Below are 27,817 nucleotides of genomic sequence, written 5' to 3'. Positions count from 1 at the left end.
AGGGAAGGGGGTCGCGACGTGAAGTTTAGCCCGCACAAATTTGTCCGCACTGAAAAGTTTCTCCTTTTTTCCACTGACGTAGCACGAGAGGCTAGGCATGCATCAAACTTTCGCCTTTTTCTCTAATAATAGAGCGGAGTAGGTGTCGGGTGGCGATGGTCTAACAGGCGTTGTGAGCACGCTAAAAAACTTTGAACCGTATGCTAATTAAGCGTTAACAATTTATAACAACAATTTTCCGCAGCATAACAATATTGCACTTCGCGATTGTTAGCGCCTCGATTACGCCGGTAAGGAAGGAATCGTGAATTTCTTTTTTTCTTGGGAGCACAAGCCGGACCGGCACAAGTTTTGGCAGCAAATTGGTTCCAATTAGCACACACACGTTACCCCATACCCAGCTTTTTCGTAGCTCGTCTGTGCAACAAGTCGTAGCTTAACCCCATGTAAGCGCCACAATTCGTCAAACGGTTTAAGTTGTGGAGAAAAAGAAAAAAATAGCGACGCGTACAATGACTTTCTGCGTTGTCGAGATACAAAGGTTGCGATACCGCGCGCACGTAGAGACGCAAGCAAACATAATCATGCACTCTCCACAAACCAGCAGAATTAACTACCTTCATGGTGGTTGTAATATGCTTTCATCTAACATGTGATATCGTATAATGCGGCCGCGGTTCAAGTTTGTTGTTCGGTGGAATGGTATAGCGCGAAATGTTACCGCTTGAAATGGCCTCCGATAGAAACCAGCCCAGCGCGGAAGGTTGTGGCCGTGGCAATGCAACAGCTATGAGAGATTTTCATTTCTCGTTTGGATGCTTCGAGCGAACACATGCACTTGACAGCATGAACGCCACCACCAACTGGATTTGTTGTGTGTGGCATGCACTCTAACTGAACACGGCACAAGCAGTGACCGTTTAATTGTTCACTGCACTTTTCAGAAGAAATAAAAAAAACCTGCTCGACATACAGGAAGCTGCTGTTGGTGGTTTCTAAGGATGTTATGCTGCATTGTATAATGTACCATGAGTTGAAATTCATGCAGAGGTTGATTGCATAGAACACATGATGCACAGGGCTGAGGACAGCTGTCGAGAAAAGTTGCAGGATGCATCAAAACTAATCCATCGTAAGAGTCGTCAGCAGAGACGCCAACCTTCCTGATTTTACAGGATTTCCCAGACTTTTTTGCACGTTCCCTGATATCCTGACAAACATTCAATTTTGCCTGATTTTTCTGAAATGATTCGGGTTTTTCTTGATTTTTGTACTTTTTACCGCATAAATAAAAACTATCTGTAATAAATGCAGTGGTAGACATTCGTTTAGCCGCACCCTATTTTTCCTCAATATTTTTTAAAATAAGTCAATTCTTTGTACAGTTTTTCTCATAAAAGACGATTATGGGTGGACATTCGTATAGCCGCATCCTCAAATTTCAATAAAAGAAAATTTGTGCGGCAAATTTCGAGTCCAATCGGTAGCTAATATTTAGTATGTCCACCTCCATTTTGGATCACTTTGAAAACTCGATTTGGCATCGAGTCAGACAGCTTTTAAAGTGTTGCCATATTGGTTATAGTCCAACATTCCTGAATTACTGTCTTGAGACTGGAAATGTTGTCAAATTGTCATCCGTTTGCATAGACCATCTCGGCCAAGATTCTCCATAGGTTCTCTATGGGATTGCAATCGACTGCCAGCAGGTCATTCAAGAAGCGGAATGTCCTTCTCGGCAAACCATGCCTTCGATTGCTTGGGAACGTGGAAACCACATCCTCGGTAGCGTTATTCTCAATATGGCCAATCAAAACGTCCTTCAGTAATCGAAGATACTTTTCGGAGTTCATTCGGGTGAAAATGAAACAAATGAGAAGTTTGCTGTGATAGGAAACGGCACCCCACACTGTCAAACTTCCGCCTCCAAAGTTTCGCTTCGATCTCACGACATGCCGTTGACTTAAATTGTACCAATAGCAACTGTAACAGTCCGGACCATCCAAATTGAACTTTTTTCGCCGGAAAATACAACATTTCTCCATTCTAGTTTCCATTCCATGTATTGCCGGGCGAAAATGAGATGGTTCTGCTTATGGGTGGCGGTCAGTTTCGGCTTCCCTTGACGATTCTTCCACATGATGTTTGATGACTCATTCAAGATGTGCCCAATATGCCTCTTCGTTACTGGAACAACCGATTCTGCAATGTATGAGCAGGACATCGTTTCCTGGTTGCTTCGTGTCTTATTCGACCTTTAAGACGCAAAGTAACTTTGGTGTTCCCATTTGTTGGTCGTTATATCCTATATTTCTGGCACTATTTAAAGAAATTCCGTACCACTTTCTCAGATCGACCAATTTTTGTTACGATCGAGCGATTATGAAACTTTTGTTCACTGAATATCTTTATTATTTTCCGTCCCTCTTCCGTCAATAGAATACCTTTCGCCATTCCCTTAAATTCTACGTTAATCACTAATCTGACCAACTTCTTGCGTTGCACACCTAATATTTATCTTTTAAATTGAACAATCTCAAGTATTTTTTCAAAAAACACCGATAAAGGCTTGGTGATTATGCGAAAACTCGATATTTATGCCCTGAGGCTAAACGTATGTCTCGGGAAAAAACGACGTTTATATCCACCGATGCCGCCTTGTGTGTGTGTGTGATTGTGACGCATGTCCTTTCAATAAAATTGACTTAAATATACTATCACTACAGCAAATAAGTATTCTGATAAAAAGAACATTCCTAGTTGTTTTTTAAGTGTTTCAAGTTTTTTTTTTCAAGTGCGGCTAAACGAATGTCTATCACTCTATAATGGTTCCCATGCCAAAGCTTTCTTAGTTGGAAATGAGAACTGTCATAATAGCTCTCAGGTCGGTATTCTACAAAGACACACACATCGAGTTAAATTCTCTTGATGCAAAGCGGTACTTAACCTTTTTCAATACAGTGCTAGAAAATTTCATGAAACCAGATTGTCTGACGAATTTATGAAATTATAACGAGGTTAAGTTTGAGGAACAACATTTCTTTATTGAAGGTAATGTGTATGTTGATGTAGTTGATGTAGAAATACGCTTCAGAGTGTAAAATTACTCAAGATAAAATTATTGAATTCACAGTCAATATGAAAAAAATATATCATTTGCTCGTCATATTCAAAGTAGAATCAACTTTAATGATGGGATTATGTTGAATTTATCTTAACCAAATCAAACAATATCAAAATTTGGAAAATTCAACCTTCCTTTCTGCCTTCCAGAACAAGCGTTCAGCGAACTAAAAATCAGCCAACAAATGTTTTTAATCATAAAAAAAATAAAAATGATAATTTTATTATCATACGAGGATTTCGTACCAAAATCATTGACTTTAAAAGGAAAGTACAGTTTTTTACAGTTATCTGATTAAAATATGGTATTTTACAAAATTGTTGGAAAGTCAATAAATTTTCTAGAAATAAATAACATGTTAAATACGCAATTTGAAAACATTCTCAGTAATTGAATCTATCAAAAACTTTTATGTCTCGAATATGGAAAGTTGTGGAGGCAGTGAATTATTACCGCTTCGCAAATATCAGGAAAATTAAATATTTTACTACTTCATTTGGATGAAAGTTGGACAAAACTGACGAAAATTACTGAAAAAAATGGTAATTTCTGAATGGAGTAATGAAAACTTTCAAATCGACTCATAGATATCAACAGAAGTGATTCCTGTATTAGAAATATTTGCAGACGATGGAAAACGAATCTGTTTTGCTACCTCAATTACACTGTGCAAGCAGAGAAACGACAAAGTGAGTTTACATCATGACAACGTTCAGTTGAATACAGTGCTACAAAATGTCAGGACAATCATGCCAAAAATGGCATAACCAGGGCCCGAAATGTTCGAAGATGGAAAATTAAAAGCAATTCAGGAGAATTGATTAGTATTAGTAGCTTCGCTTTGACAAGGACTACTAAGACATTCGCGGTCAACATAGTTTGAATTGATTAGAAAATGATTTGACGACCGTTGAGAGCGAGTATGACTGATGAACTATTCTAGTCAATGGTTATTCTAATTGACGGAACTAATAAATACAAATCTGCCTCTTCATTCAACCTCAACAATCCACACTTCTACTGCCCCTGACATAAATCTTGCTACCCGCGTACACAATCTTATTTTTACGTCCATATGAAGTGAAACGAAAACTTGATTTCTGATGCAAAAAAGTAGTTACACCATTAATGAACGGTTTATTGTCTACCCACTGTGAACTCAAACCAACGAACTTAAACAGTTTTGTGAAAACGAACAAACAGAAAAACGGATTTATATCAACAAAATTCACAAATTTGACATTGTTGCTGAACACAACACTGCACGCTATTTTATATGTGAGTGTAATTTTCGTGTACGATACAAAAAAATCTAGCTCACCTATAGTATATGTCAAATCACGTTGAACTCAAACATCGGTACATGCATACGTGATACATGGGAGAAAGAAACGAATTCATTTTGGGAGGAATCACTTCAATATGCATTGAAGTCCATCATTTGACGGAGAAGAATGAAATGAGATAGTCGAGTCGTAGAGTGAGATAGCAACTAAACGCCCAAATGACGGTTGAGTTGTGTTGATAAAAAACTGCTGAAAGAAGCCAAAACTCATTTCCAATTGAATATGAAGGCGAATTTCTTCATAGTTCACAGACTATCCTCAGTTGAATATGACTTTGCCGAGCAAAACATGAGGCAGTGTGTGAATGTGTATAGAAGAAGAGATGCATTACGTACATTGGCCATAAGGACACCAATTTCGGCGTATGTTCAGCTCGTGTGTATGAAATCATGCCTTTTGACTTTTTTCGATCGATCGATCGATCGTTTCATTTTCGAATCGCATTCTTTCCGAATTAAAAGTGGCGTTGAAGTGCAGCGCTGTGTTTCTTGGTAGAAAACTGGAGGTAAAAAATTGTTCCGAATTCGGATTTTCTGTTACCAATTTGCAAAAGGTGCTGCATAGCATGATTTGTGGATTATTACTATAGGAAATGGAGTATTCCGGGAGTATTGGAAATGTAATGTTGTCAAGAGATACTGAAAAAATACTTGAATTTCCAATAAGTTCAATGTTTCAGTGTTGCTTTAGACAACGAGCAATCAACAGTACGTGGTCATGCTGAGGCTGAGATTTAATTTGACAATTTGATCAAATTGGCTTTTCATTGCTTTGCGAATCGTTCGTTCAAACATTCATTCATCGGTACTTGTCAGCGCTATTATATTTGTGCTTCATTCATCGGCACTTGTCAGTGCTATACCAAAAATATTTGGACCAAAGAACTTATTCAAAAATTTATATAATGTTCTGACCGGCAATAATTTTGAAGTCACGTTAACGATGCGGTCGGGTCTTGGACTCCACCGTTCTCATTTTTTCTTGGTATTGTCGATAAACCAGCACAATGTACAGTGCGTAATTGATTTTTCCACAGGCGGGTAAATTTGTTTTGTATTTTTTTCGTCTTTTTTTATTTTTCTCCGACTTTGTGATTCGAGATCAATTCCTTCAGCACTCTCCTCGTAAGAATCAGAAAAACGAAAACATGTCTTTAAACTCGGCAGTGTTGCAGGCACGAAAAAGTGGTGATGAGAGGTTGGTTTACGATATATATTGTGTCCGCACATAAATCCCCTCCGTTCTTGTGGGAGTGTGTTTAGATTGGAGTGCCGTATTAAATTATGCACGAATGAAAGCCCGTCAATTGTAAATTTCTACATACAGCTGACGTGAGAGGATTAAAAAATCAGTGGCAACGGCGGCGAACATGCAAATATTAGATAACGTGGATTATCCGGGGTACAATTTGGGGGGGAACATGAATAATGAGGCGTTGATACTGTGTTTCACGACTATGTTGCATCCAGAATTAGACATGCAACAGAGAATGTAGGGGTAACACATTAATTAACGCCCACACACAGCATTGTTTGACTGTGGAAATCGATTTTTTCCCCGATATCGAGATATTGGAGACAACTCTCACCTGGTAGGGTTGATTTTCAGCACCCTGCTGAGAGGGTGTCAGTGGTCTCCGAGGCTGGGACTGTTGCTGAGGTATCAGGTTGGCAGGATACACCCCCCACGGGGCAGCGGCCACTCCGTAATACTGGGGCACACCTGCCGTGATAAGGGCGCCCATATACGGCGACGGATCCTGTCCTGGATTGATGACGTAAGGTGCCGCTTGTTGCGCTGCATATGCCGCATTGTGCTGCGCCAGGAACTGTTGCTGCTGGGCAGAGAGCGAGAGGGCTGACTGTGGCAGTGGCTGTCCATTTGGTGCCCCCGGAACCGCCGAGTTGGCTGCTGTGAGGCCGGGATTCGATCTGAATAGTTGCTGTAAAAGAGGAAAAATGAGTAAAAATTAGCTACGCTACGGAGATCTTCATTTAGCAACAACAACGACATCAGTAGATTATTATTAGATTCATCTAACAATAGTTTTCATTTAGACTACTTGTTCGATTTTAGCAACATTTGTGAATGAAATATTTAGGCGGGTTGTCAAAATCGAACAAGTAGTGTACTAAAGAAAATGACAGTAAAAACATAAACCACTGGAGATGAAATCAAATCACACAGAAATGGATTTTCCAATGAACAGATTGCTATCATGGCATTTGAATCAGATCTAAATTCTGGTCTAAGCCATTGCTTGAAATTGTCTCGCTTGTTTGCCGTTCAATCTCCGCTACCCACCACACCTCTGGGTGATTTTAATTTTAAATAACTGAAATGAACATACATCCGTTTTTTTCATTTCGATACTCCCCCCTGAGAAAGTGTTCGCCATCCCTCGGTGAATTTCCTTCATCCGAATCCGATAGATAAACACCATATTGCTGCTGCTGTTGTTAAAATGCAGCGCCAGTAGCAAAAGAGAGGATGGTAACAACGTTGAATATGGCTGCTACGGATCGAAAACGTTTCAATTTGTTTGCTCAATCTCACTCACTACACGCTCCCTGTGTTTGTTGTAGTATCGAGAAACTCCCCCCGCTAGGATGGAACCGTTATCTAACTGTCCACCTAAAACTCTGTTCTGTTTCGTTTATTTTTACTGGATGTATCTACTGTGAGTAGAGAGGGTTGTTGCACACAGATGGGGTGACGCAAACATTTGCAATCATTTGCATACGGTATCTAGTGATATCGGATTACAAACATACTTCTTTTGTTCATTTCTCTTGTTTGTTTCGCTTCATCTATTTGTTCGTCTCTCACCACTGCATTCATTTATTTTTGTTTATTTTATTTTACAATAGAAATTCTAATATTGAATTTCATATTATATGTTGAATGTTTTTTATCGTTTTAAATAAGAAACTGACTTGAGATAGTTTTCCGTGAACATTTTGACACATTTGAACAGAATTTTCAACAATAAAATGGACCGACAATGTATTTCGTGCTTCACCGTGTGAACCGTTTTGATGTTTCACATGTTTCAACATCTGATGACGCAGGGCCACCGGGAGGACTCCTTTAGAATATAATAGATCGACGATATATTTTGTGACTCATCGCACGGGAACATTTCAATTCTTTGTATATTTTTACGTCCGGCAGCGGAGGATATCCATGAACAACCTGAGACGATAGTCTGGACAACATCTGTACAGTATAACGAATAAACTATATATTTTGTGAGTCATCGCATCGTATTTTTAAAAGATGGCAGATGGCACTACTTGATCTTGCGCTTACTCTCCAAAAAATAGTCATAGAGGAAAAACATTTCTTCGAGCAAGGAATTAATAAATTACCAAAAAGTAAGAAGAAGTATAATTTCTATGCAAATACTAGAAAGCGATGGACAATACTCTGAATTGCATGCTCTTTTAATAATAAAATTAACTGAGCAATTATATGTACAAAAAAGGTAGGTTTTTTAAGCTTAGTAGTTTTTGAGTTTATAGAGCCTATTTTGGCGTAGGACTACGTCTTTTAGTAAGGATGCCAAATAAGAAAACATTTTTTTTGTTTTTTTTCTTTTTTAAAATATTTTTAACGTGAACAGCTCTTTTCGATGCGAACGGATTTTGATTATTTTACAACAATTCATTGTAAAATTTTAAAGTTTTTGATATGCTAATCTTTTTTTTTTTTTCTTCTCTCTATTATAGTGACTTTCAACTCATTACGACTGGTTCGTCACTTTTACTTCCATTTTTGGAAGAATGTCGGGAGAGAGAATTGAACTCGTGATCTCTGCATGAGAGGTATGGATGTTACCACTACGCCAGATCGCCTCCAGATATGCTAATCATTACGATTCCCCTGTCCGTTAATTGTTTAAATCAGCCAAAAGACCCGATCGGCTCTTTGGGTTGGCCCATCTGAAGTTACTTTATTTTAAACAATTTTGTTTGAGTAACAATAACAAAAACCTCAAAAATCATCACATATTTTTTGACGTACGTTCTTTAGTGATGGTGTCAAATAAAAAAAAGGCACGTTGTCATGAAGTATAAATAGCAAATGTAGTGTACGTTCTACAGACAATGTGTATAGTAAAAATAGTGCAATTCAAGTTCCGCCCGTTTTCATTTTATTGAGATAAACAAGCTATTTGCGATCTCAGACTATTCACAATTCATCAGTCATCCAGTTAGCGATCAGACGGCAGCGAGGTTTTACGAATGGCCTTTCTCAAGGCCGAGAGTTTAATTCAGTCTCCCAAATTCTTCTTCAAGGATAGAGGCGTGTAATATGCCTCTATAATTCAAACCGAGATCATCATTATTCAAGATAGATATAGATATCGCACACAGTGATACAATTTTATTCAGTGGAGGCACCGCGTCGATTTTCATGCCGTCTGGTGGAGAATTTTTCTATATTTTTGCTCCACAACATTTCTGCATCTGTACTGGGGTGTTAGTTCAAAACCCCAAGTGAACAAGTGAGTGTGATACGTGCAATAGCAATAGGACACAAATCACGTGTATTGTTCCCGCAAGAACAAGAATGAATCATGAATCATCCATCTTCAACTGCTTTTACAGTACCACGTAAACGCGTCCTTTTCAGGGCCACAAAAAATTCCCGCAACAGACTTATTTTGAAAATTTCGATACATTCTGAGGTAATCAGAGGTTGCTGTCGGCGTCACCACCACACATCCGATTTGGTTCGCATTTTCTGTTACTGTTCTGAGTGTTTTTTGAAGTGTTTGAAACGTAATTTTGCTAAGAGATGCTATTAAGGGAGTATTCTAGTCTAGAAATTTGAAAAAAATTAATTTTTTTACTTCATATTTCTGTAGTTTAGACATTCAAGAATATACTCTAGAAAGGACATATCGAAAATCATATTATTTACCGAGTTAGAGCCATTTTTGTGATGCGGTATCTAACCTGGTACGGCCATAACAATGAACTTCAAACGCGTTTTTCTCGAAACTAGTTTTTTCAAACTGGCGTACACGATATCTCAAGTTCTACTGAACCGATTTATGTCAAATTTATATGAAAATAATCTGCATACATCTCTCTATCGCATGAACCAATAAAAAATTATAACTTTTTAATTTTACTATTTTTAAAAAATCGGTAAACGCAAAAAAAACGTTTTAAACAGCATTTTTGTTTTCAAACGGCCGCCATTTTGTTAAAACCCATGTTTTTGACTTGTCCGAGGTTCATGCCATAGCGACATCTTTACTGATTCAGAATCTGTTCGATTTTTTTGTTTCAGATAACCAGAAGGACTGGAATCGTGTACGCCATGGCACAACTTTTTTTTGAACACCCTCACTTCACCAACATGTAACTATTCTAATTATGAATATTTTTTTCCGTCCTATTTTTGTTTTATTGTTGAAAGATAGATAAACGAATAATGATATAATGGATAGTAAAAATATTCTTTGTTTTATTTTTACGGAGTTCGAAAAAACGTCCGAAATTCGTGTCTCTACACTAGAATACCCCCTTAACATCTTGGATATTCAGCAAGTTCAGTGTGTCAGAAAGACAGACAGAAAGCAATCAACAGTACATGTACAGTACATGAGAGTTAATTTGAAAATCTGCTCAAATTGGCATTTTATTGGTTCACAAAATGTTCGCGTCCTTTACTCAATGAAAGCATTCATTCATCGGCCTTTGTCAGTGCCAGGAATCAGGAGTTTGTAAGAAGAGTTTCATTCTTGAATATGTTTGCTTCATGCCGGTTATAATTTCGTAGTCCTACGCAATGTGTTTGTATTCCGCCTATTTGCAACTTATTGGATATAAAACAAGCCGTTCGTGATTTCTATTACACAGTCTTGCCTCAGTGGCACACAGCGTTTTGCTCGATACGCTTGATGTCAAACCGCGTTGCGATTTTGTTCGCTCTTTCAAATCCAATAATGAGTAGTTCCGATGAAATAATACATAACACCGGTGTTTTAGGTCGTCTGGTTAGGAGTGTTCGTGTATTTTTGTATGATGCGAACACATTGTTGTTGGTTTCATGCGTTACCAAAGATAAATGTGATTAAGAAGTGTGTGTTGACGAAGGAAATATATAATCACTTGTGACAGAATGTTTGTCAAGTGAGAAAGAGACTGACGCTCTAACTATTATAGCCATACATTATCGTTAATAGCGGTGACTTGGTCACAGCTAATAACGATAATCGCAGATAATGTATTAAAGGACTGGAAACGAGGTGCAAACACAAACATTTTCTGGAACTAAATATACAAGGGTTGAACGAATTTGGAGTACTATTTATATGTTATTGAATTCGAAATGAACGATTTCAAATAAAGGACAAAATCTACGAAAGTTTCAAATTTCAAAGTAGATTTACAAATACAGTTTGGGACTTTTGGGCTTATTATTGCTATAAATCTCTTTGAACATTTTGCAAACCAACCCGCTTCTTATTTCATTGCATATCGAAGTATATATTGTAATCGATAAAGCGGATTTCTACGAAATAGTGTCGAATCCAATCCAATTAAATTCGTGCTTTGAAAATACACATCTGATAATCAATGTGACACTATCTTCCTGGAACCCCAACTGCTCACTCGTTTGCCAGCCAATAGCCTGCTTCACAAATCGATAAATTCGATTAACTCATTAAAAACAACGTGACGCCTTTCGGGTGCCATAAACATTCATCAATCCTTCGGGAAGGATATTTTCGGATGAATTCTTCAGCGTCACACGTGATGCGCTCCAGGTGTTCCTCGTGGTGGGTGGATGGCGGTTGCTTGATTAGTTTCCGATAGGAAGTAGGAAATAAATTTATATCAGCACTTCCTCCCTCCCCCTGTCATCGTAAGGAATAAACAAACGCGGTGTTCCAGAAAGCAAAAGGAACATTCCACCGAGACTTGTTTACGCGGGAAGACACATGAATGTTATAAATGTGCAGTATGAACAGATTAGGCTGGGCAAAGCGCACAGTCGAATGTTGTACCCCTGTCGGAGCTATCTTTATCACAGCGCACCGGGGAAAGATGATTAACTCGATCCGTGTCGAATCTGAACGATGGCGGAATGTCGTCACGTAGATTTAAACTCGTCTGCTGGTTTGGATTGGCATATCGTTGGGCATAGCTTATGGATAGGGCTTACGATGTGCACGTGATTTTTGGAATTCCGATGGTGGTTCTTTTTATCGAAGGCGAGGCAGTAAGATAGTGCACGAATAAACAAACACAGGCACTATCGCCGCCAATTAATGTCACGCCATTATCGCCGCCCGAAGACGATAGAATCAAAATATAATATATTTTTGCCACTCCCAGAAAGTGGCAAAGCTTTCATTCAAAACGGAAAACTACCCCAACCCCCGAGCGTTAAACAAATTCGAGGAAAATATTGGTCCCTCCGCCCATACAACGGAGTATTACGTGCTGCCACGAGCCTAAACCCATTCTGGGGCAACTCAAAGGATGGAAGAGACTAACAAAAAATAAAATGAGCCACGTGTCTCCCCTATACATATGAAACACCACCCATCGTCAGTCTGCGGTTTACCAAACAAGAATAAAATGAGGATGGAAAGGTTGGTGAAAAAAATAGAATAAAAAGCTAGTTTTTTGTTGCGTTCAGTGAATTTGTTTCTCCTGTTGAATTCAGCGAAATTAAATTAGTTATTAAATGTGGAGAAGCTTCTTATTAATCGGAAACCTTTCAGACAAAGTTTCTTATATGTCATATATTCTGCCTCGTATTCCGAAAAAATGACTTCTATTTTTGACAAAAAAAAATACGGATCAAAACTTTGAGTGCTTTGCGGCACCCCTAAATCATGTCCGATTGAGCTGAAATTTTGCACAGGTCATTTTTTGGGCTAATAAACAAAATGTACATGGCTGGTTCTTTTAATTCGACAATTATGTTTTCCATACCTTCATTGCCTCTCAGGCCAGTCCCAAAAAGTCGATTTTCGGCTAAACATTTTTTTCAAGATGACACCAGATTTCGACGTTTCATGCATTTTTGGGTCTTTTGGCATCGAAATTTTTTTATCGATTTTCCAAATGTCCTTCACTTACCCCTTGGAAGATTTTCGAGGATCAAAAAATCAAAACTTTGAGCGCTTTGAGGCACCCCTAAATCATGTCCGATTGAACTGAAACTTGCACAGGTTTTTGGAATTCGATGATGAAATTTTCTCCATTGCCACCCTAACGAACATCTATCGTTTCTTACCGTTTTTAATTTGGAGACATTTAGAAAAAAAAGCTTGAACGAAGTCCAAAAACTTGCGAATAAAGAGTGAAGCTACAGTGCGCTCCCTATGGTAGATGTGTCGCTAGCGATGGGGTAAGCTGTTGACTGTATTTCACCCTTTACATGCATATTCTTTCGCTCAGGTTTTGCTTTTATATTATAGAAGCATCAAACTTTCAAATTAATTCGCCTATAGTCTTGAAAAAGGCTATTTGTAGAAGATTGTCATCAACTTTGCTGCGTTGAAAATCATTCCACAAGAAGCGCAAAATATGAAATCAATTTGTCAGCTAATGATCGAAAGCACTCAATGATGAGCATCTGACTTCTGAGGTTAGGTCTGAGGTCTGAGGTCTGAGGTTAGAGAAATTTGCATTGCTAATATTGATCAAATACCATATTTCATGAATTAGCCTATTTTACAATTTCACATCTTTATAATACAACCCTTATAAGTTATATGACTTCTATTTGAAATCGGTATCATTCGGGGTATAATCCAATGAATCAACCGTAATCAACTACCCCTACAGTGGGCACACAAAACTCACAAGCGACATTAAATGGTAACACCGAGTGCATTCATCACTTTTAAAGGGCAGGAAAGAGAGGATACCGGTAAGCATGATTTCCGGCTTTAGCATCATCGAAACTTTGTTGTTTCGCGGATTGTTCATAGGCATGAATCATGTAACTCGAGTTCAATTATTCCAATTAAATTCAGTATATTAGTTAATTATGAATAATGAATGATGCGTTTGCATTGCTCGCTTGCACTCTCTTTTATGGGTGTTTAATATATCAAAGGTCAGCTGTTATGTGGAAAGTTATGCAGTTGATGCGTGTGATTGATGAATGGAAAGAGGTTCAGAATCATTCAATATGTTTTTCCAATGATTTTTGTGCAATAGTGCGAAATTGTAATGGATTATGCGGATGATATTTTTTCTTCTCGGGCGCGGTTTTTTGTGGGCTTTTTATCCAATTTTTTAGTTTTATAACGAGGAATGTTTTTCGACTAGGGAAAGAGGCGATGTAGAATTTTCACATCACTACTCAGTAAAACGGGGGTTCAATACATTTCTTGAGCTCGCATCTTTAAACCTGACGCAACATAAAATATTCTCACGTGGATTCTGTGAGGCATTCATTTCTTGTTTTTGTGATACTTAAAGTTATAATGTCGTCGAACGAGTTCGGGTTATTAAAAAAGAGACGGTCAGTAGCAGCACAAAACACAAACGATTGAGCACTGACGTGGACAACCATCAGCAGGGTCCGGATCAATGCATCTATCATTAGCAATGCTTCCAAATTAATCGAATTTTGCTCGATGCCTGCGAAGCGAATGGCCACTGCAAGAGCGTTCATTATCTCTTGCGGGGATGGGTCGATACTTGCTGCGTGATGATATCGCGCTGCTCCGACATGGGTAGTAATTTGAATGCAGTCGAACGGGAAAATGTGCAATAGAGGAAACCACCAGATACAGGTTTCAAGTCTCCTTCTGGTGGGAAAAGGGTGGACGTGATTGCTGATTATGCTAACGGTGCTTTTCCGTTGGTTGCCCGACATATAAGGAAGGCGTTGAACTTTCCGGTCGAGATGTTGCCCGGCTGACCTGACTTCAAAGCCAAGTGATAACGTTAAGTTCAATCGCTTTGTGTCGGTAGCAGACCCATTTGAAGAGAAGCGTTCATTAGCTCCGTTATGTTTTTGGAGCCTGTTGTGTGTTACTGAGTGTATCAATTTGAAACATTCAATTGGGATCGTTTGTTGTTCTTCTTTGATAGCTGAGTTATCCAACAGTTTCGTGAAATAAAGGTTCAATTTTTCTCTGTATGATTCCTTGATTCCTTATCTGAAAATATTAGGCCTGTATTTTTTCGCTCTTATTAACTTTTGAACCTCTCGATCAACTCGAATTACTCTACCAAATTCGTTTTTGTGGATTTGAAGATGCCCAAAATTAAAAACCCTAGTCCTAGCTGATTATATCTTTCCTGGGAAGCTGAGACATTTTTATATGACATGTCGGAATATTGAGAAGATTGTTTTTTCGTTTTTAAGTATTACACTTACCTTTTTTTCAACCTTTATTTTCGAGACTTCGTTAATTTTGATTTGCATGAACGAGCTTCGATTTTTTACAAATTCGCCTGAGTATTCAGATTATTTAGATAAACTTTCTCACAAAAACATTTATTTATTTATTTACATTTACATCTATCAACAGGTTTAATTACAACCCAAATGATACATCTTAATCTATCTTACGCTATCGGTTACGGAGGAGGCGGCTTTTTATAGATTCTCTCGTTAAATTGAAGTCAATGAGTTCGATTTGGTCATTAAATACGTGAGCCATGCTTGCAACGGGCTCATGGTAGGCATAGTTAGTGCGCGATGTTGGAAGACGAAGAAAATCGTGATTGCGCAGATTTCTCCTTCTGGTATTGAAATTTATTTGTCGTAGTAATTCTGGGCAATCGATATTCCCTTGTAAGAGATCGAAAACAAACAGAGCTTTCGCTGTATTGCGTCGCTCGCAGAGCAGATTTAATCCCAAAAGCTTGCAGCGATCTTCGTCGCTGGGAAGGTTCTGAGGATCATTCCAGGGTAATCGACGTAGAGCGAAGCGTACAAATTTGCGTTGGACGGACTCAATTCTTCGAATGCTGTTGTCGTAATAAGGAGCCCAAACTACGGATGAGTACTCCAAGATCGAGCAAACCAGCGAACAGTATAAATCTTTGAGGCATTGTATGTCGGTGAAATGTTTGGTGATACGAAACGTAAAACCAAGAGCTTTTGATGCCTTGGAAACAACGTATAAAGTATGTTCTTGGAGCGTTAGTTTCGAATCTAAAATGATTCCAAGGTCCTTAATGTTTGTAGTTCTATTCAACGTCGATCCATTAAGCTCATAATCGAATCGTATCGTTGATCGTTTCCGAGAGAAGGAGATGACAGAGCACTTTGAAGCGTTGAGCGACATACGATTGGCTTCACACCAACCGGCAAGAATTGTTAATTGTCCTTGTAAAAACACTGCATCTTCGTAGTTCTCCACGCGCATAAAAAGTTTAAAGTCATCCGCATAAGAAAGCTTCCCGCATTCTAATATTAGGTTGACATCGTTGAGGTACAGTAAAAAATTAAAGGTCCTAGGTGGCTTCCCTGTGGAACGCCCGATATTACTTCGAATGGGGGTAATATAAAGTCACTTATTTTCACACACATCGTACGACCGGTCAGATAAGACTGCAGCAACGATCCATTAAAGCCGATTCGATGCAATTTGGCAATTGTGATCTGATGGTTAAGTTTATCGAAGGCCGCTGAAAAATCAGTGTATATTGCGTCGACTTGATATTTAGATTCAAGTGCCTTATATATAAATGTCGTATATAGCATCATATTTGTTGAAGTTGAGCGTTTAGGGAAAAATCCACGTTGTTCTTCGACTATGTAGCTTTTACATGCGTGTTGGATGAAATCGAGAACAATTACTTCGAAGAGTTTGGAAATGGCACATGAGCAAGCAATTTCACGGTAATTTTTGACAAGTTTCTTGCTCCCTTTCTTAAACACAGGAAAAACATAGGACTTTTTCCATGCTTTGGGGAAAACTCCGCATTGTATAGAGCGGTTGAACAATGTTGATAACGGTGAAGATAAACTATCAGCGCAGCGTTTTAAAACAATGGATGGAATTCCATCAGGACCAGGGTAAGATGATGCTTTCAGCTTCGAGCAGGCGTTGTGAACAGTTACAGCGTCAATCACAGGATGAGGACCAATCTCAGGAACCGCAACTAGTGTCTACTTTTAGACGGTCGTTTTTATGGTTTTTGAGCTGTCGAAATCAAAGAGACTGATAATGTCCGAGGTGTCGAGATAGGTTGATGATATTTTAAATGATTTTTAAATCATAAATTTAAAAAGATATGTCTGGCACTAATACAGAGTCCCCAATGCCAAATAGCAGTGTATCGGCATTTTTATTGTAAGCATGAATGAAAACAAGCATTATTGAAATCGTTATATGCACTTCTAACGCTACCATATAACGTTCGCAAGCATTAAGATAAAAGCATTAATATTGCTAATGCTAATATAGAACTTCTACTGGGTATTAGAAGTCAGACTGTGATTGTGACTTTTTCTACTTATTTATCATTTATCATCAGTGGTCCTTAAGCTAGCGAAGGCACAGTATGCAAAGTACTCTAGTCTCGAGTCTTATAAAATTTATTTTATATATATTATGTAAATTTCATATTACATTTACTTCACATTCTTAACTTTGTTTCGTAAATCCAAATAAAAACAAATAAAAGCAAAAATGTCTAACTTCGAGTGCTTATTGCTCATTCGTTTCCTGATGGATTTATTAAATATTTGCATCTATCGGTTTTCGCACTCCCTAACAATTTATGACAATGAAAAATTTTATATATTTCATGAAACTATCGAACAATTAAAAAATGTCAAGCGTTAAAGAATCGAAAATCCAGCATTCTGATTGCTCGCTTTCCTTAAGCGATCTGCCATTTTTTTCAGGCGCGAACAATATCGATGCTGTTGTTGTTTTCATCTTGGGATTGGGTGATCTTAAGAAAAAGATCGATCTTTTTTTGCGGCGTAGGGATCGATTCACTGATTAAACAACAAAATAACAAAGAATCGATTTTTGCTGGATCGATCTGTACTTTCTTGAAACATGGTATAAACATTTCACATGTCTATTCAAACTCAGAATGAAGTTCACAGAAAAAATAGAAAGCCAAGGAAAATTGTATTTTCCAGGAAATTCATCTTGTACCGCCATAGAATAATTAAATTAAATAAATTGATTGAAAATTATTATCAGAAATTGAACAACTGATATTTATCCAGAACTTCGCTGACAATAATCCTAAAAAATCCAACCGTGCCAGACGTTTCGCACACAGTCGAAATCTTGGTAGTAATCCCAGTTCTAGAAAAGAACGATTCAACTGGACTACATGTTACCATCCAATTTCGTCAAAACTTTCACTGTCAGTTTAATGAATATGATGGTGTCAATATAACTTGTTTTCTAATGACCAAACATATAAAACTGCTTCACCTAAATTTACGACTGCTTTGGCTTTTTCCGAAAAATCACGCAAGTGGGATTGCTTAGCATGCATTGCAAACGTTTAGTATAAATGTAACACTATCTGGAATTTTGCGGGAAATAGCTTCAAAACTGAAACAAATTCATTGAATTTCGAATATTGAAATCAATCGCCATAAATGTTTGTTCGCGCGTCATTCGTGAATGGATCATCCAATTGGAGCTGTCAATTTTGTTGTGCTATTCTTCATAAACGCCACTAACATTCCTTGACAAACTTCGCCGTCTCAACGTAGTATTACTTGCGTCATTTTTATCCGTACTTAGTTAAGAATTCTATGCCAGATAACACGCCTTGAATGCATTCTGGGTGACATGCTCTAGAATACGCGTGACCAAAGTGCAAGTGCGGAGGAAATTTCTTTGACGAAAAAATCAGAATCGAACCCGAACCCTCGGCATGTTAGGTGTGACGCTAACCACTCGGCCATGGAGGCATGTTGTGCTATTAGTTCAATTAAAAAAAAATCATTCACCCTCCATATATACTTTACATTATTTTGTGCATAAAGAACACCGGAGCCATCTCGCCAGGGCCACAGCGGGCAATTTTCAGCTATCTCATTCCAATTCGGCATATTTTATCGTGATTCCAACGACTAATTAACATCTATCGCTCGATTGTAATCTTCAGTAACGTAATCCTACATCAACTATGCGGTAGTGTCTTGAATAGAACCCTCCTGTAATTTTTTTTATTTCATCCCTAGAGTCTCTGGTTTGCGGTTTGAAAAATCAGTTTTTTTTTTGAATCGCTGGACCGATTCATAATTTGTAGAGTGCTAAATAAAACGATATTCTGATACTTTTCAGAAAAAAACATTCTGCACCTCAAATGTAAACTTTCAGAGGAAAACTTAAAATTTGTTAGTCGTTCGTGGCTTTGGAGGGTTCCAACCCAAAGAGACGGCAGCTTCGGAAAGTTCAGACTTTCTTACTTGAAATATCAAAATTTCAGAACTTATTTTGACATTTTTGAGATATTTTTTTCTGTTAAGTCTTGTTTCATTTATTAAAAAAAACGTGCGTCTCCATTGATTCAATGTGGACAATGTCTTTATGTAGATGCATGTTTTTTTTAAAGATAAACACAACTCTAAACATTTTAAAATAAATATATCTCGATGATGAAATAATAAGTGTAAAATGTAAAATTAAATTTCTAACCTCAAAAACCACGAAAAACTAACATGTAAAGCTTTCACCTGGAAATATACCCTTTGCAGTATAATGCAGTATAATATAAAAACATGCAATGATTCCGCCCAAACCTCGCATAATTATATCTTTTTGAAAAAAAAAATAGAAACTTTTTTCTTATTTCGCCCTCATGATAATTTAAAATAAAGATGGTCTGAAAATTTGAAAATTTAGAAAATTGTTCACTTTTGCACCGCTTGATCAATTTCCGGAAAACTAAGAAAAACATCAAACTGAATTGCAAATGTCTCTTTTCATGCGAGACTTTTGAATTGTTGTTTTTGTGGTTTGTGAAAACCCTAGCTTTTTGAATAATTTTTGGAAAATTCAGACTTTTATTCCGATTTAGGAACACTTACAAATCAAAGATGTTTCAATGTACTTTTTATGAAAAATTGTAAACTTCCTCAAATGAATATTTTCAAGTGATAATTTTGATTTTTTTGTCGAGACCAAAGACGCCTTAGATTTTTCTATGATTTTACATAACATAACAGGTAAAAAATTCGATAAGTTGTTCATTTCCGTTATTCAGATATATTTTTATTAAATCAAACATCCTTCACGGTTCTAAATGGCTCACATAGAAATAGGCGTTCTAGTATGTGCAGTTTTTTTTAAAGCAAATATCTTTTTGAATTTGGTGGAACGGTAAAAATTAAGGAACTCCAAAAATGAGTATATACGACGAAATCTTCTAAAAGGTTAACGAGTTTCAGCTATTCGTTGTGTAATATACAAGATTAGAGCGAAATCCTGATAGATCCTAATTTCAGTGAATTACTGATTAATGTAAGTCTTCAAGTTTTCAACGATTGCATCATTGGATCTCTTTATTGACTGTTTCCAAAGCTTGGATGAGTGCCCGTAAAGTACAACATTAGCGCACTCGCAAAGTACATTTTTGCTGTTATCTTTCGTCCCTGAATTGGCGACGGCTGTCTCCTATCATACACATCAGTATGGAAAATATATATCTGTGTACTTTCGCCGACTTTTTCCACTTCCTGTGCGCCGTTTCTCGGCTCGCTGATAACAGACAACTATGAAAAATGCTTCGCATATTAAATGCCGCTGACGCCGGGGAAAATCATTGCGTTGTGTTGGCTACTAGCCCTCGATTTCTCCCTAGGTGCCCCACTGCAGAAAGAAGAACAGCAGCTAGCGCGAGTGGGCAATGCAATGGCTTTCGCTTCGGGGCACAATGTGCCTCCCTTCATTATTCATTCATCCTTCACTGAATAGCGATTAGTCAAAACAGGCGGATAAAACGCGCGAGCTGTTTGGAGAGGAGGAATTAAATGCTGTCATAAATTTACGCGATTTTCCAAACGCCGCCCTCTTTCTCTCCTTACTTTCACTAATAACCGCTAATGTACATGAATTTATTCATATTTATGAAGAACGTTTCCCGCGCAGACGGTATATAACGTCAGTACAGTCGAGAAATTCGATTAGAATAAAGCTTCCTCAACACACACATTAACTCTATGGAACTAACTTTGACGATTCTCACTCGAAAAGTGATCGATCCTTCAAGCCAAAGAGGTGCCCTCCACGCTCCGGTTATATGTACTTTACTACTCTCGGCTGTCACAATCGGAATCAAAGATCAATTTCAGTTTCGTGACGGTCAATTCTTACGATTCTGAGCGGTTGGTGACATTTCTGGCAACAACTGCCCTATCGTCAAGTGGAGGGATTTCATCGCAAATATATGCACATATTAAATAACGCCCGCTGGAAACAGAACACAAACGGCGAAGGGAGGAGTGATGGCATAAAAATGAAACATTAATTCCCGCAGCCAAACCACCCTCTCAGCACAAGGACGTCCAAAGGTCAGCGGCAGCGCGGCCGTCATAGTGGTGCGGTCCGTTGTGGAGATTGATTACAGGCCAGCTGGCGCTGAAGGTCTCACGATAGACTAATGCTTTGTTCGATTATATTCTGATATTCCGAGATTCCGCTTTAACCAATTACGGCTGGTGGTTTGCATCTGGTTTCGGAAACAAAAGCCTGTTCAGAATTGGAAACCAACGAGCCGATATATTTCGGCCCAAGTGATCGGGAATAATTTACGTCCTGGCGCTGGGCGGACGCGCGATGTTAATAAGGTTCCGATGGAAGCAATATTTATGAGCAGTATTAATCGCGTGCTATAAATGTTTCTTATGAAATAATCCTGTTTGAATTATTCACAGATCTGTGGAGGAATTATACAAAATGTTCAGTTCCACCAAATCTATGATCTTGAATAAAATCTAACGCCACTTGCGACCTAACTTTGAAACACCGCCTGATAACATTGACAGAAGTTAGACACATAGGAAAAGTGGTATAATCCCATGTTTATATTTTCGGTCCAATCACACGGAAATAATGGAATCGCACATTTTTATGTTTCATTGAGCAGAACTGTGAGTCCGATGACAAAACATTTTGTGACATCGCATTCCCAAATAAAGGCGACCATATCAAAGCTCTGTCCCAATATCGAAATGGACAAGCATAGATATGATTGTAATGTAAGGCGCTCCTCGCAAACCATCACAAACCAATCAGTCAATTGGCGACAGTTGGTGGTTCGCTTTCGCTCGATATCGTCTTACATCGCGTCGATTATCGGCTCGGTTTCCGATATCCGGAAACAGATATACCCGGGTGGGCGAAGGTTATCATCCCCCCTTAGCCATGTTTCGTCAGTAAACAACGATGATTAGAAGTTAATGGCACGAGATTATGCCAGGAAATGAACCCTGTCAGTCAGTGACAAGGATACAGTAACAATATACATAACACTTTAATTAAGCAATCTATTCGTCACCAGCGTACTAGTGCGGGGAGTGGATGAGATAACAAATTTTACTTGTCGAATCACGAAGTCACAATGATGCACCGTTGGCAAATTGACTTCTCGCATCTGGCTGCTTGCTGACTGAGATGGTATGATGGGTGCAAGCATACAAGCAAAACCAAAACTTCTACAAATATTTATTATTCGCTTCGTCAGCAGAAGTTTTATGCAAGAGCCGAATTAAAACTACTCAATTTGATTAACTGATAACACTGCGTTAGTCGCCATCTTTGCTGACCAAAATCCGAAACATGTTCCCAGTGTTGGCTATACTTTTTGATTTGGGAAGTGCGCTTTATACGCCTATATAATTGGTCCCTTTTTCTGCAAAAATGATGCCGGCCGGAACGTACCAGTCATGGTGACTACCGATCCATAATCACCGACTTTTTTGTACCATAATGAGTTACCATGATGTGAAACAACTGTAGATTCAATAAGGGTGTGCAACACGCCACACCACGCATGCCAAATTCGATTTATTTAGTCAGTCAGAAACATTCGGGGATTGTAAAATTTCGCGTAGTAGGCCTGTAGATTGGTCTCCATGAACATGCGATCTAACCCCGCTGGACTGTTTTTGTGAGGATATGTGAAATATCTGGTTCACGCCTACAAACTACAATCGATTGAAGCATTGTGGAGCAACATTCGCCACTTTTGTCACTGGTATACGGTCTCTTTTACTGCAAAAAGTGATCGAAAATCGAATTTCCGATTGGTTTTCTACCGAGCCAGCTAAGATAACCATATGCCGGAAAGCATATCCAAATAAAAACGGACAAATAATTATCATAAACAATATGGAGTCAAATCCATGGCGATTAACACATATTATCTGTGTTTTTTCATAATCCAAAATTATATGTTTGTATAAAAACACCCTGCATAGAATATTTCACGATAATTCGTAGTCGTAGAGAAGACTTGTTCTCGCTTAATCCTGAACAATCCGACAAAATCTAAAAAGATTCTAGTGATTGATAACTTTTGTTGATCATAAATTTATGAAGACGTTTATATAACAAATAATTTTATTTTTCAGTATCTCTTAGTAAAATGACATTTCCCATAGTCCCAATTTCCGAAGGAATAATCCAAAAAACCTCAAGAGCGGACTCTCTCTTCAGGCGTGCATTTCCACTATTTCTGGTGAAAATTGAGTTTTAATCAATCGTTGGTTTTCAATTTTCAGAAAAAAAAACTTCTGAGCATATTAATGGTCATGGACATACCAGATGACTACTCATTAAAGCTTCAGACATCATTGTTATTATACAATTAGGTCCAAAGCTTCATGGGACGGTAAAAAAAAAATGACTGGGATTGTCAATCAAAATTAATGGGTCGTGTGATTTTCTCCGACATGCTCAGAACAGAATTTCATGAATCATAAAACATGCATCCTTTGTTTAATTATTAATGTTTTTACGGGGTCTTTTTCACGGGGGGTTCATGACAGTAGGGAATTCCTCCAAAAAGACGAAGTAAAAAATATTTATAATTTACCGTTACGTGACAATTGTATCACAAATACCGACCCAAACTTTATCGTCCCTACATCCATAGAGCGAAAGCAAATATTAAACTATTCGACGACCTCGTTTCAGCCCGTCAAAAATCTCCATAACTCATAATCCAGAGCCAGCGCGCACACAATTCGGAGAATTTGGACCAAATTTCCCCCGGGGATACCTTCGTAGGTATTGCTGCTGCTGCTGCTGCTGGTCGTTGAGTTTTCCGCCCTCGAGGTGTGCCAGCAAAAGGATCCATCATTAATAATCATTTCACTGTGCTCCGAACGCGTTATGCTCGCCTGCGTCGAGCCACCCTTACGTGACTGTGAAAAAGGTCGTAAATGAAGTTATTGCGATTTTTACGCTTACACTCGCATGCTTTCCCCCTTTCGTCACCTATACCGCCCCTCCCCACCAAGTGGGTGAGTGAGAACGTACAGTGTGATATATTGTAGCGCAAAGTCTTCGCGCTAGCGATATAAATTGTGTACATTAACGGTAAATGTCAAATTTGAATTTTTATCGCCTGCTCCCCCTCATCCGCCGTCAAGATAAGGAGCGGGTTTACAGGTGGTTCTGTAGACGTAGAGAGGTTCGCCTAGGTCAGGTCTGACGAAATGTGCGAAATGCGATCTAGTTTTGGGGTCGGACGAATAGCGAGATGGGCCCGGGAGAAGAAGGTGAAAATTCGAATCGGAATTCATATTGCACTACTCTCGTCGGTCGCTTGATGATAATTAAAATTCCGGCCATTCTAGAACGCGCGCATCGTTCCCTCACTAGTGTTCGCATTCGGCCTCAGATGGTACCCAAAGCAAACTAAGGGGAAAAAAACAATGATGACATCTGAACATTTGAAATTGGATACACGACTAGCGGGACAAGTATTGCTATAAAATTTGGTTGGATTTTGGGCCGAATTTAATTATTAATAGCTTCCAGACGGATGGGAAGCTACTAGCGGCCGGTATAATTAGGGCCATTAAATGTTCTAGTTGCGTCAATTGACGGTGAAAGAAATGCGATACAGTTTCTGATGGCGTCCAATGGTTTCTTTCGGTAATTATCCGCGAAGTCTTAACGATGTTCGAATCAGTGATTTGCGTTTCCCGAGCGAAAAAAAATCATTATTTAATATGTTTTTCATTACGCGAAAAATGGAAATCAGCCTTACGTGAAAAGAGCAGGTCTATTCTATTGAGATTCATGTGTTACATCGTGATGGTGCTGATCCAGAAAAAGCTAGAAAATCAATTACTGGATTTCTCCCTTACACACAACAACCGAAACCATACGTTCGCATCGGGCAAAGCTACATGAATATTCCTAGAAGGAAGAGAGCACACTAGGTAGAGACGACAAATTGACACTACATGATACTCAATCTTGAGGAATTTTGTATTGTGAAAGTTCCGTTCCGAATCGAATAAGTCCGAAACGAATGGTGGCAAGATTATTATCATCCCCACCGTTTCCATCCCTAGGGCAGGGATTGAATTGAAACGCAGGGCATGCCTTCGGGCACAACATGTTATCGATGGTATTGTCCTCACATATCTGATGTGCATGGATCCGATCGAGGCAACACATTAAACGTGTCTTCTTCTATTGGCACACATAGCGCTTGCCCCTTCATTGGTACTTTGTCCTTTGTTTAGTTCGGAATATCTTGTCCTTTGACTCTTTGATTCGTCCTCCGGATGTGACTAAGTTGAAATCGAATCACATTATAAATTCATGCCGCACGTGGCACTAATAAGATTTCGGCCGAACTAATAACAATTCTTCTCGTGAGAGGACATCCAAAGGCTCCGCGAATGGGGTCCAATTTAGGATAAGGGGTCCAATTACTCGTGGTTAGCATCTATAACATCAATCGTTTCAGACGTTGTGCCGATATAGCATGGATCATCGCAATCACATGTGCATGTTCGAGTGGACAGAAGCAGCGAGGACTCTACAATCATCCACACTTCTCAACCCTACTCTACCGAGAAGTTAAACAGGGTGGAATTTTTTAATTCGACAATTTTTTTCCACCCACATCTCACAATACTACTCTCCGTTAGGTAAATGTCAGCATATCGATGGCAGTGAAATGCTTTGATGCTCTCGGCACATACGGCTTCCTTGTTCCTAGGACATACGGTTGTTATACTCGGAAGGTGATTGACAATGTTCATGTGTGGGCCACGGATAATCGCGATGAAAATGAAAAGACTCAGTTTTGTTAGAAGGCGCGTCGAAATAAATTGCAGAAAAGATTTTTTTCTCTGTATTATAGCAACTTTCAACCTTATGGCTGGTTCGTCACTCGAACCACGGCTTTACTTCTATTCCGAAGGAAAAATATACGGAGTGAAAATTGAACTCGTGACCTTTAGCCTGAGATTTTACAGTTTTGCCTCTACATAACCGATGTAAATTTGAATAGAGTTTGTGGTCCTCAAGTGGTGGAAATGGTCGCGGTTGAATCGCTATAATCCGACGCAAACAGTGATGGTCAAACCAGCATTGACGGTCGAGATTACTTATTTTTTATAGGATTGGTAGGGATTGCGTGACTCGCAAAAAACTCCGAGCGAACTTGGTAGTGAGGTTTTAATCCGTCCCTCTTATAGTCCGTACCTGACAGCAAGTGCTTATCACATGCTACTGTCTATGAATCGCCTCGTGAAAATCGACTGACCCTGTTTTCAACCAATAGGGACGAGGGTTTTCTATAACAAAGTGCATGCATGATGTGTGAGAATAAATGTACACTAGGGTGCCAATGAAAATGGTCATCTCGAATTTCAAAAAATTACTCCATAAAAAATGTTCAACAACTTCGAAGAACACCCTATGCAAAATATCAGCTCAATCCGAATTAAGGGAGAGTGGCGCAAAGCGGTCCAAGTTCGAGTTTTTTAGAAACCGAAAAATCACCCAAGGGGGGGAAAACGAAGGAAATCGATGTTTTTGAAAATTTCTTTTTAATGCCAAATGTCTTAAAATTGCATGAAACGTCGAGATCTAGTGTCATCTCGAAAAAAAAATTGTCAAAAATCGGCACTCTGAGACTTTTTTTTCGGAATACGAAACGAAAAGTATGGTTTTTGGGTGCCAATAAAAATAGCTATCTCGATTTTTCATTCGGAACTTGCTACGAAATGTCAATTTGCACGATAATATACCCTATGCAAAATATTAGCACATTCGGACTTCAGTTACTAGTGTCACAAACGTTGAAATTTGAGTTTTTTAGAAAAACGAAAAATCACCGAAAATCGAGGTTTTCAAAAAAAAAAATTATGCCAAATGTCTTAAAATTGCATTATTCGTCGAGATTTACAATTATGTGGAATTTTTTGTTGTTGGAATTTCGTCTGGGATGCGAAGCACTGGTTAAAGCTTATGAAATGTAGATGCATTGACTCTTGACTCTTCCTTCATTGATTCCGAAAAATGGCTGGTAAGGGATTCCAGAAGCTTTGAACTATTGACTATATTGATATTTGACGGGTTTTGGACATATCAGATGAGCTACAGCAGCCTTACTACTGAAACAACAAAGGCAACAAGTTTGCTCACTATAATCCGAAAATGAACGACTGGAGAATTTTTGGAAGAGAAAAGTTTACGGAACTTTTTACCAAAAATGGTCTTCTGTCTCTCGTGTGAAAACCCCAACGTTAGAAGGCTTTCCCATTAATACCGAATGGTTTTATGGAAACATGCGCTAGGAAACGGTTGTGCTATGCTACAAGTTTATGGTGCTATGCTTCACTTTGGAAGGATGTCATAATAATGGGATTTTCGAAAAAAAAACACATTCGATGTCGCTTTGACACAGAATTCGATTGTCTGCGAGCTACAATGTATTTGTGCAAGTTTGAAAATACTATATTTTTCGTATAGCCAGAATATTTAATTCATGAAATTGCTCAACGAAGTCATTGCTTATGACGCTTTTTAATTGGAGTAATTATCAACTACCTTCGAGGTAGTAAAAAATTGGCAACACGTTGTACTCCGGATGGAATCAAAATTTGAAAAGTTAAATTGAGCTTTAGCTTGAACTTGGGTAAACTGTACACTTCGTAGTTGATCTCCGCGATTGACCTGTACCAGCGAAATTACACAAAGAAAACACTGAATTGCACTTGGGAGTAGAAACCATCCTCATTGTGCAAGTTTCGGTGATTCGAACTTTAATTAGTCAATATCGACGCCGGCCACGTCCTGAATTCACCAGGGGAAGGGAAGGAATATTAGTATGATATTCGCCGCCTGAAGGCTAGTAGGGTTGCCTCTATAGCGTGGTTCCCTAGCGTT

The 27,817-nt window shown here is 38.6% G+C and overlaps 1 protein-coding gene across 5 annotated transcripts in view; it reads right to left on the bottom strand.

Moving 5' to 3' along the window:
• The window catches only part of LOC129780380 (maternal protein pumilio), a 271,903-nt gene that overhangs the window by 21,914 nt on the left and 222,172 nt on the right, over nt 1-27,817 (bottom strand). For all 5 annotated transcript variants that reach the window (XM_055788574.1, XM_055788575.1, XM_055788573.1 and 2 more), the window contains one exon: nt 6,059-6,412. In XM_055788574.1, coding sequence (XP_055644549.1) covers nt 6,059-6,412 — 354 coding nt within the window. The remainder of the gene's footprint in view (nt 1-6,058; nt 6,413-27,817) is intronic.

This window comes from Toxorhynchites rutilus, chromosome 3, assembly GCF_029784135.1.
Source record: "Toxorhynchites rutilus septentrionalis strain SRP chromosome 3, ASM2978413v1, whole genome shotgun sequence".
NCBI lineage: Eukaryota > Metazoa > Arthropoda > Insecta > Diptera > Culicidae > Toxorhynchites > Toxorhynchites rutilus.
This window is presented reverse-complemented; position numbering and strand designations above follow the sequence as displayed.